The 12,060-nt window shown below is 31.0% G+C and overlaps 1 protein-coding gene across 1 annotated transcript; it reads left to right on the forward strand.

Moving 5' to 3' along the window:
* Nucleotides 1–6,075: 6,075 nt before the first annotated feature.
* Nucleotides 6,076–10,392, forward strand: LOC102580239 (mitochondrial carnitine/acylcarnitine carrier-like protein). The gene is made up of 3 exons (XM_006361125.2): nucleotides 6,076–6,365; nucleotides 8,538–8,926; nucleotides 9,664–10,392. The coding sequence occupies exons 1-3, from the start codon at nucleotides 6,285–6,287 to the stop codon at nucleotides 10,163–10,165; spliced, it is 972 nt and encodes a 323-aa protein (XP_006361187.1). The 5' UTR covers nucleotides 6,076–6,284; the 3' UTR covers nucleotides 10,166–10,392.
* The last annotated feature ends 1,668 nt before the right edge of the window (nucleotides 10,393–12,060 follow it).

A 12,060-nucleotide genomic window follows, 5' to 3' on the forward strand; every position in this document is an offset into this window, starting at 1 on the left:
AGTTACCCCCTCCCCCGAGCTCCCCCCACCTCCCTGGGCGCACCCCCTTCCACCAACCTACCCCTAAATTTTTTTTTGTTTTTCAAAAACAAAAAAAGAAAATCTATTTTTTCAATTAAGTTTGAAAATTAATATTAATTTTTTTATTTTTTAGCACAATTAAATTTTTTGAGTGGAAGTGAAAACTAAGTGATCTATTATGGGTCAATATGGATATCCATATTTAACCCATTTTGACCATATTTGTAGAGACTCTTAAAATAGTTTGAAGCCCATATTTAACCAATTAAAATAGGAAAAATTACAGAAATCCTACCTTTTAGTTTACTTATTACCATTATCCCCTATAAGTTTTATAAATCTCCAACATCCCTCATTTTTTGCGCATCAGATTAGTGTATCTCGCGCATCAGATTAGTGTATCATGTATAAAACGTAATGTATCTTACTTAACGATTAATGTATCTCGCGCATCAGATTAATGTATCAGTGCTTATATTATTGTATCCGTTTGAGGGATTTCTGTAATTATAAACTTTTAAGGGATAAATTGTAATTTTACCTTAAAAGTATGTGATTTATGTAATTTGTCCATTAAAATATAAGTGATCCAAGTCATTAACTATGAGCAAAATAGACTCATTTCATTAATATAGGCTGAAATTGCCACCCCTACATATGCTTAATTGCTTATGCCATGAGCCCATGACTACGATTTGTCTATCTTATTCTTATTTTCCCCTTGAGATAAGTGATGGAAGAAGAAAGCTAAACTTAAATAACAAATTAAGGTTAGTGTATAATTCTTAGCGCTCCAGAATACTTGTCAGTTGTTATGTTTTACCAATTTGATTAATTTTTTAAAATTATATGAAGAAAACTGGGAGTAGGGGAAGGAGAAATGGGGAGAAAATTACAAGTTGAGATTCACCCTAATTAGTAAGGTGAAAATTTTTAGTTGTCAATCAACTAAGCTATTAATATTTTCCCAAAACTAATTAATTGAATATTTTAGAATAAAAAAATATACATATATGTAAAAGTATACGAAAAGCACTTATATATGTAAAAGTATACTAAAAGCACTATATATAAAGATAGCGTTTGACTACAGATTTTGGATCAGATTTTGAAAATATCTTCAAATATTTGTTTGGCCACGAAATTTGATCAAAAACTCAAATTTTCACATTTCAAATTTCACCTTCAAAGTCTATGGTAAAACGAAAGCTTATAAGTTACAATTCTTCTCATATATTAACATGATGAAAATATTATATACATCTTAAAACATTAATAAAATTTTATATAATCTAACTTTCAATAAGCAAAATACGATAAATAATTTAAGACGGAGGACATATTGATTATGATAGTGCCTGCATGGCTTTTAAGTAATTTTGCAAGACAAGAAATGCTTTAATTTGGTCCCCCTTTATATTGCATATATCAGAGCAATGAATTCAGTGTCCACACCATAACATGCATTATTGTACTTTTCCTGTTCAATATTTTTAACACTCTGTTTGGATCATTATTATTTATTGTATTGTATTGTATCGTTACTATATCTATAACGTTTATTTTGATTGTTACTTAAAATGTATTATATTATATTATTAAATTTCATTGTTACATAACAATGAAAACCCCTATTTTATGGAACAATCGATTTGGTGTGTTCCCATTGTTACTTAATTTCTTTTTCCAATTATATCTTTACATAATATTTCAAAATACTATTTTACCATTTACCTTATATTATTTAATTCTAGTCAAACCTCCTACCCTAGAATAATTAAGGATATTTTAGTAAATTTATAAATTACAATACAGTACGATACAATCAAATCAAACAATTAAAATGTTATTAAACAACAACAAATAACACAATCTAGCTAAACATTGTACTACCATACAGTACAGTACAATATAATACAATACAATACATTATAAAATAATGGGTAACAATTATCCAAATAGAGTGTAAGGGCTTAGACAGACTTTTGGAAGAAGAAAAAACAATTACAACTTAAAAGCTTTAAGAAACATTGGTCAAACCCAAAAAAAGAACCCACAAGCAAATTTGGTTTTATCTGCTGACAAGAATCGACCAAGATTCGGAAAAGTAAAATTAAAGAGTGTAGCAGTATCCCTGTTGTAAGTAGAAAAAGAAAAGTTATCCAGTGACTGCTAATATGGCAGAATTAACAACTTCGTTAGGTAAAAATTTATTCGCACTCAATACTTTCATACATCAATAATAACATATTTGGTGTAATCTCACAAATGAGATCTGAGAAGGATAGTGTTTATGCAATTTTTATTTTTACCCTATAAAGATAGAGAATTAGTATTTCTGATTAATCTTCGGCTCAAATAAAATATATCAAAATCTAATATGAAAAGAAAATATGATAATGAAAAAGTCATTCTAAAAATAAAGGGGGTAAGAGAACAATAGCTACAACAAATAGCATGTTAATGCCTAATGAAGCTAATGATCGGAGAGAACAAAGATAATACTACTAAAATCGAAAACTAAGATAATACAAGGGTAATAATAATAATACTGATCGATGAGGAAAATCAAATAACTCTCACCTATTAATTGTCTACTCTAATCATCGACCTTCACATCCTTCTATTTAGGATCATGTTCTATATATCTAATCACTCATATCCCGTACTTCTTCAATTTAATTCTATCTATCTCCGCGCCCATAATGGATGACCTCTCACACCTCCTTGCTAGGGCTTCGGTGTCTGGACCATCTCAGACACACCTCCTTCATGTTGTCTTGGAGGTCATTCTGATCACCTTATTTTAGATATCATCATTCCTAATTCTTTCTAAAAAAATAAGTGAATATTCAAATATTTAAAATGAAAAAATATATGATGCTAAAAAAATGTCTTTTTTAGAATCGAACTCTAAAGTGAAGTCTAGTTCAAGATGATGAGCTGGGGCTGGTAGTAGTAATTATTGCAAAATGTTCAAATCATCTCTTATCCTCCCATCTCGGCCTACACAAACGACGACTATTGCAACACTCTAAATTTCTTCCACATGATTCTTATTTGTGCATTGAAGAAAGAGAAAATTTCGTCAATTGTGCTTATATATTAGAGCTAATTTTTTTGCAAGAAAAATAGTACTACGTAATTATGTTTTAGAACGTAACACTACTTTGTTTTCAAAATGCAGCAGAATAAATGTTATCTGTTTGTACGGGTTGGTGTATATGTATTTTATTATTAAAATAAAATATTAAGTGCATATGATAGTGGATATAAATTTTGGTAAAAGATGACTATTAATTCTTATAATTTATATGAAGACTATTAGTTTCATGTAACTCATATAGTCATTAGTTTTTTATAACTTATGTAACATCTATCACATTTATTTACTCACATTACTATCCTTCATTCTACTCATTGATGATTACATAGAATACTTCTTCACCTACAAATAATGGTGCATCTTCCTTTGTGCTGGGAAGGAGATGAAATATGTTAAGTGTAGAAAAAATATTGTAGTATGTAATAGTGAAAGAGAGAGTTGAGACAAAGAAAATATTCTAAATCTTCAACTATATTCACTATAGAAAATAGAGTATTTATATGTTTAAAAAATGTACGATGTATCGGATAATCATTGGAGATAAATTACCTTCTACGATGTATCAGATCTCCATATTTTTCCTCAACTTATCGATCTCCGATTCAACTGCAATAGATGATTTGAGATTCACAAAAGTAATATTATGGTCAACAACTATTTCATCACTTATGTATCGTACATACCTCACCTCACTTTCCCAGATTCTTGAATGTCTTAACACGATCAATATATTCATGTTGTATTTGTTCAATTTTTTGAAAAATTTGAATCAAAATTGAATGGATTTTGGAAGAACAGGGAGAAGAAATTTGAATTTTAAAATTGTTCAACCTGTTACGCTTTGCCAGAGATTGATTCTCATTGCCAACAACGTGATTTTGTGATTTATGATTTTATTATTTAATTTTATGTTTCTTTTTCTTTTTAAGCATAACAGAGAAACGATTTATGTATCTGGATTATTTGTTATGTTTCCAAATGACACTAATTTGGATGGAATTTTGTAAATTAGAAAAGAGTAGGGATATGATGTAATTTACTCCATACACTATGGGAACTTAAATTTCTAAAAAATTTACAAAATATAAAGGAAAAATTACATGGTTAAGCAAACATATACTAGTTAATTAGTCATCATACTCACAACCAATATTCAATGATAATTATGTAGGCTGGTGTTTCGAGTTTGTATAATTCACACGTTTGTATAATTTGAAATTTGTATAATATAATTTGTATAACTTTTGTATAATGTGATTTTGTATAATATAATTTGTATAACTGTTTAAAGTTTAGATGTCTGAGTTTGTATAAATTTGTTATTTCGAGCTTATACAAAAATAACTCAATTATACAAACGTACCATCGAACTAGACAAACTCACCCGCAAATTATACAAACAAGACAGCTTAAACTGTAGCTACAACTTGTAAATATGCAAACTATAGTTATGGAGCGTAATTAAGTTTATTATTATGAATATTTTCGAAAATCCCTCATAAATAAATCATTGGGCTTCTTTAAATTGGATCAAATGCTTGGGCTTTATCCATATTGAAAAGTGCAAACACGCTCCCTTTGATCGATGAATTCAAATCTATTTCAGGCCCAGCCCATTGTGAAGGCCTGTTCAACCCAAATTTTATTATTGAAGAAACTCACAATTTTACGTATCAAATTGCCTTCACAATTTATTAAAAATTTAGATATGATATGACTTTACGTGAGAAACTAGTAAAAATTATTGTAGTTCGCCAATTTGTGGGCGAACTATTTTTAAAATTTTTATGATGTGTTTTAGGATGTATTGACGGAATTAACTTTGTTTATTTCAGTTCACCCACAAATGGCGAAGCATCCAGTTTGATATGTATTTTTAGAGTAAATCTTTTTTGATATATAATGTCCAAAAAATATTTATTTTGAGTCTGAATTCTTTAAAGAGACGTGACTTCTTTATCACATCAATGCCTAGGGATAAAGATTACTATTAAATATCCAACTTAAAAGAATAATCAAACTATCGAAAATTTAGAAAAATCTAAACGAAACACCTCAAGTTCAGAATGATCTTTCAATATCCTTTCTTTAAAAAGGTTTTTTTCTTTGTACAAAGCTCTCTTTTTTTGTCAGTTTTTTTCTTTTAAATGATACTTTTATAAATCTAACTTTCTTTTAATTTTTAATAGCTTTTTTTAAATTTTTTTTGCAATAAGCCAATAACACATGTCCACTAATTATATTATATATAATAATAGAATGTGATGATATATTCAATACTATAATTAGGTGTACTTTAATATGTGTCAAAGTGTCAGTGTTTTTTTCTTTTCTATATAGGTCTTGAGCAATTTTTTAAAAAAAAATCGACAAAATTCTTAGGATTGTTTGATACGAAAATGGGATAGACAAAGTTACAAATTACCGTATGAGATTAGTTATTTCATTCTATACATATGATTAACTTATACAATTATTATAATATAATCAAATATAATTTTATATTGTTTCTTAAAATTACTACTTCCTCCGTTCCATTTTATATGTCACTTTTTTACTTTGCACTTGCATTAAAAAATGATGTAACTTTACCCTTCTACCCTTATTTAATATTTTCTTAAGTCAACTTTATAATAAATGATGAATATATTTTCAAGATTAATTAACTACTCTATCAAGGGTATAATAGGCAAAATATGATAATTTATGCATAAATTTTATAAAATGGCAAATATTGTTATCCAGCTATTTATAGAAAAAAATGACATATAAAATGGGATGGAGGGAGTATCTCTTATTTTTTGTACCAAATAAATCCTAGCTTATATTATACATCAAGTAATTAGTGAAGTAGCTCATGATGGTACAATCTAAGAGTTTTGCATCAATTACACCGTCATGAACTACACTATAATTATTCCTCAAAATTAAGTAAAGAGTTTGATTTTAAAAATAAAATTAAATAGTATACTGGATTATTCAAAAAAGGCAACCCATAAAGGTGAGAAGACTCTGACTCGGATCGTAGTTTTTTTTTTTCCGCCTCGGAATCCGTAAAGGAATCAAAAAGAGTAGGTCGTGGTGGTATTAACTATGAGACCCAATTAATTCAATTCAAACTATATCTACTCTACATGATCTGTTATAAAGTCTACATATGTGTGATGAGCTCTCACGTTGCCTTATTTGGTGCTGCTTGAGATCTGCTTCAATCTCTCCCATTTCCGTCTTCTCTCAGGTACGAGCCACTGTGTCTAATAGCTCTACATTCACTGCTCCCCTACCGTTTCTCTTTTTCTTTTTAATTTATTGTATGGCGGCACGAGAAGGAGATTTCAATGTCGGAATCAAATTCTAGGTAGTCAATTAATTGAGCTACTAATTAAAATCGAATCCAGGTCTTGTTGCTTTTTAGTTACTCATCTGTTTAGAGAAAATCGATAAGCTCTGTTTCCAAACCGACAGAGTCAGATTACAGGCGAAGATATTGAGAAATAACAATTGCGATTTGATTTGGTTGGGCTGAGTTTTTGTTATTCGTCTTCACTAACAAGAATCAGTCATTTTTTGTTAATTAGTTTTACATGTGATTTTGCATTACTGTTTCTGAAATTCGCTTTTTTTTTTTTGGAGAAACGTGACATGTGTTGAAGTTGGTGTATATTAAATTTTGATTATTTATACACCTGCCATCTTAAAGCCCCAATTTTATTTCCACCATTAAAGACTTAACTTTATTAGGCGTCAACAAAAAAGATCATGAAATTCCCTCTAAGCTAAATTTTTTTCTTTTATATTGTAGTTATAATTAATTAATATTTCTATTCCATGTACTGCTTTGGAGAAGCGTAACAAATTTGTTTTTATTTGTAATACATGTATTATATGTGCATATTTTAATTCTTCCAGGTTTGTTTTTTCCTTTTATACAATTATATTTATATTTATATTTGTGCATGTTAGCAATAAAATACTACTAATTAAATTAGGGATTGCATTACCTGTATACAAATAATACATTGGACGGCTAATTAATTTAAATATTATGTAACACGTAGGACCCCCTCCGTTACTGCAAAAAAGCCTCCCCTCTTTGTTTGTGCGCTAAAAGGCATGTCGGAATAAAAATATAAAAATTAAAATAAATTTGTAAAAGGCTACAAAATTAAATCTTTCAAATCTAACTGGTTGATTTCACAGTGTTTAACTATTCTGTGTCGAATTTGGAATACTATATATTATTATTATTATTGTTACTATTGTTGTTATTTTTAATTTTTTTCTGTTAGTCAAGTAAAAAAGTGTTTTTAAGATTGTCAATAATTGAGCGATAAATTAATAATTCACAGTTTAGATGTTTTCAGTATTCTCTTAACTTCACTCTCCCTATGTACAATTTTATCATGATATAAATCGAACTTTGGAGTATTTCTCTCACTATCCAATTCTTAATGAATCATGACGCATAAATCTTTGAAATATACTCAAAAAAGGAGCATATTAGAAGGGGAAAAAAAAAAATCAGAAATAGGAAATAAATAAATTGGCTTTGATAAGAGTAATATTTCTTCTTAGGGATTTAAGCCTCGCATTTAGTTGATGTTGAATCCTTTGACTTCTAGTGTGTTACTTCTTTATATTTTGAATCTCCTGAGTGAAAATTCGACTCGACTGTTCTTCATAAATGAATCTTTAACCCGTTTAAACTGAGGTTTACATACTGCATAACCTGTTTTATTCTAACTTTTTGGCTTCAAAAAGTTCATCTTGGATCCACTTCAAGAGCTTATTCCTATCCTTGCCAAACCTATTCTTGATCACTGCCTAAGAAGTAAAAATATTTAATTGGCTCTCTGATACCAATAGAATTCACTGTTTTCAAAAGTATCGGGTAATTTAACCCTTCCTGGTACTGTTAAAGAAGAAGCAAATCAGGTAAGATTTTCATTGAGGAAAAACATGATTCAGCATTATTTCGATTTGTATAAGGAAACTAGCAAAGAAGTTGAAAAAAGTCTGGTAAAACATTATAGTATAGGCATAACAATGTGTATTATTATTTCGAAATAGTTTTGTTTATTAAGCAGTCTAACATTAGTAAGAAAGACACAACTAATTCAGATATGTATTGCTTCTGACAATTTTTTTACATATTTTGTGATTGTTATTAGCAAAACAATCACAAACATACTACTTATATCGACAGTAAATTAGAGGATTCCGTTTCTATGCTAGTGACATTGTTCTTCCTCGAATTAGTACTTTGCCTTCCGTATCAATATAACTCACTCAAAGAAAGTTATATGACATCTATTCTATCCTAGCTCCCATTGTGTACCGAAACAATAACGCTGCACTTGGAGATACAATCTGTTCCTTAATTCTCGCGCCTTGTTTCATAATGATGCAGATGGATATAATGAAGGATTTAACCGCTGGTACAGTTGGAGGAGCAGCACAATTGATAGTTGGTCACCCTTTTGATACCATCAAAGTCAAGCTCCAAAGCCAGCCTACTCCACTTCCAGGGCAACCTCCTAAATATGCAGGGGCCATAGATGCTGTCAGGAAAACAGTGGCTTCTGAAGGTCCAAGGGGGTTATACAAAGGCATGGGAGCTCCACTTGCCACTGTAGCCGCCTTCAACGCTTTGCTTTTCACTGTTAGAGGTCAAACTGAGGCATTGTTAAGGTCTGAACCGGGAGCTCCTCTTACTGTCAAGCAGCAAATCCTTTGTGGGGCTGTTGCTGGAACTGCTGCATCATTTCTTGCCTGCCCGACTGAACTCATAAAATGCAGGTATGCTCGTTAATGCATCCAATTCAGAAGTATAATACTCCCCCTATCTTAATTTGTCTGAAACTGTCATTAATTTGAGTGATTTGAAAGTTAAATTGAACTGGATTAAATTATTTATAAAACCAATATGGATATTTAGAAACTAAATGTACTATAAGTCACGATTGACCTATATCAAGATCGTAAAATAATACATTATAAAATGTTAGTCAAAGCTCAGTAATCTTTGAAAATGAAGAGTAGTAGTGAATTCACATGAGAGCTAATATTGTGCCTGTTTTCAAATCTTGCATCCTGAATCTGCATATGTCCAGTACAATAGGTTCACTTTTTTTGGACAAGAGTCAAGACTATAGATGGCAAAAATACTTTGGTGCAGAGGGATTAGCATATGTCTTCTTACTTGAGATATCTAAGCTAGCTCCGTAAACTAATACAGTAACTTATAATAGATGAGCCCATTACCCTTATGTTCTGAACTTGCTTCTTGGTACAAGGAAAGAGGCAAAGATACCGCTTTGAAATTGAATCTTTTCAAGTGTTTGTAAATTTTCCTCAGCCCCTTTAGTATTAACCGTCAAATTGACCGGTTGGAACAGGAACTCATCGTTCTGCTTTTCTTTTCTCCAGTGTAGTATACATGTGTTTTGCGGTTTGTCTCTTTTACTGTAAAAACTATTTGTATTGTTTCATGTATTTTAGCAAATTAACTGTTGGATTCTCAAATGTGAGTGCAGGTTGCAAGCGCATAGTGCATTGGCAAGTGTAGGATCAGCCTCTGTGGCCATAAAGTATACAGGGCCAATGGATGTTGCAAGACACGTTCTTCGTTCAGAAGGAGGTGTAAGGGGTCTCTTCAAGGGTATGTGCCCCACCCTGGCACGAGAAGTACCAGGAAATGCAGTTATGTTTGGTGTATATGAAGCGTTAAAGCAGTACTTTGCAGGAGGCATGGATACTTCTGGGCTAGGAAGGGGTTCTCTTATAGTAGCTGGAGGCTTGGCTGGTGGTTCAGTCTGGTTTGCAGTGTATCCAACAGATGTTATTAAGAGCGTAATTCAAGTTGATGATTATAGAAGCCCGAAATACTCTGGCTCTTTCGATGCTCTTAAAAAGATTTTGGCCTCAGAAGGTGTCAAAGGCCTTTACAAGGGGTTTGGACCTGCTATAACGCGTAGCATCCCAGCAAATGCTGCTTGCTTCTTGGCATATGAGATGACTAGATCTAGTTTGGGATAATTGCTCCAAGGTTTTAGGACAATTGTGCTTTCAAAAAAATTTACAGTATCATTGTTTCAAGATTAAGAAGGAAAATTTTGTGAGCCTAGTTCTGTTATCATACAAAGCCAAAATAGAAATATATTATCACAATAGTTCCCAATCTCTGGTTTCATCTTCAGTGTTTATTTGTTTTTTGTTATGTCAGATGGATTAAAAATCAAGGAGATGGTAAATTTCATTCACAATATTTCTGTATCTTCCCATTCTAAATGATTGAAACATGACATTTCGTCAAAAATAATCAAGTAATCTTGAATATAGTTGTTATTGCTCCTTCTCTTTTTGGCATCAATAATAGAGGTAAAGAAGATTAAAAAAAAAGTAGTCACAGTGATAATAGGTCAGACTAGCAACCTATTATGATGGACAAAGCTAGGGGACGGAACGGGTTCATCCAGTATAAGGTTAAAACTACGTATTTTTTATGTATATATCATAGATGTTGAATCCCCTTTGTTATATGTTTATTTTTTATATATTTTGAATCTCTTTGGGTCCTTTAGAAACTCTTTTTAGCTTTATGTTCTGTTTACTAGAGATGTTAATTTTTCAAGAGTCGGCTACTAAATTTATGACATGATGTGTAGAACTCAAAAGTCAAACCTAATAGTTTGAAGGTCAGACTTGCAAATTGCAATAACTGAAGTTTGGTCTAACTTCAACGACAAAATGTAGCATTATTGACCAAGGAAGCATGAAGTTTGTAGTATGAAAACTGTTCCTGGTGAATGCTTCTTGGAACTCTGATAACAGAATAGAACTGATCAAGACAAAGGCGAAACACATGATTTGAACTTTAAGGGTTCACGTTTGAAATTCTACTACAATTTACTGAGCCCGTAATCTTTATTTGCACCAAATAGTGAGTTTTTTAAATATATATACGGGTCTAAGTCAAAGCTACTAGGTCCAGATAAATTCGTAGTCTATTCCCTATATATCCGCCCCTGGATCAAGAACCAATACATAATTGAAATTTGGAGAAAGAATCCTACATTATCATTCACTTGTATAACACCTATACTATACAGCTTTGTTTAACGTATACGCTAAAGGAAAACATTATCCTAAAGAATGAGATTCATCATAAAACAGTTTTATATATGTTTCTTGTCATGCAAATTAATAGTAAAGCAGTCGAAATAAATAAAGACATAATACATAAATAAACACGGACTTCAGTTGGTAAGTAAGCACTTCAACTTTATAAGTGCACATTTAAACATCATAACCTGGTATCAACTAACAACTAACCATTCCAACTTGTCCCCACCTGCGTCTCGTGTATATCAGATGTGACGTGACACATAAATTTCAGAGATGTATAGATGGTCATTTTGTAAATAGTTGGAGACTTGGAGTGTGCAATTGACTGGTTAGTGGAGATAAGTTAAAGTATCTAGATCAAATCACTAGATGTGCATATTAAAATTGGAATATTTATTTGCTAGCTAAGATTTATATAATATGTCACAAATAAATTAATAATAAAGAAGTGGCTGATTCTTCCAGATGGCTTGCATGAAATGACCTTGATTAATCTTATCTAGTCTTATCAAGGAAACAGATTTATGTGTATCTTATCTTGTGCATTTATTTATTAAGAAGCTGACTCTTCCAGATTGGTTTGATGTATAGAATATGAAAGATTAAACCTAACAGTTCAAAAGTCAAATTAGAAACAATAAATAAACAGATTCAAAGTCTCAATTCAATGATGGTATACATTATGCACCAATATTATCATATTTTATCTGCATTACAATGAGCCTGCCTAGTGCGTCTAATTTTAGATGATTAACAATACGTATCGCGGCTTAAGCCATTGCATCTTGAATCCAGCTGCGAGTGAT

Source organism: Solanum tuberosum, unplaced genomic scaffold (genome assembly GCF_000226075.1).
Source record: "Solanum tuberosum cultivar DM 1-3 516 R44 unplaced genomic scaffold, SolTub_3.0 scf00346, whole genome shotgun sequence".
Taxonomy (NCBI): Eukaryota; Viridiplantae; Streptophyta; class Magnoliopsida; order Solanales; family Solanaceae; genus Solanum; species Solanum tuberosum.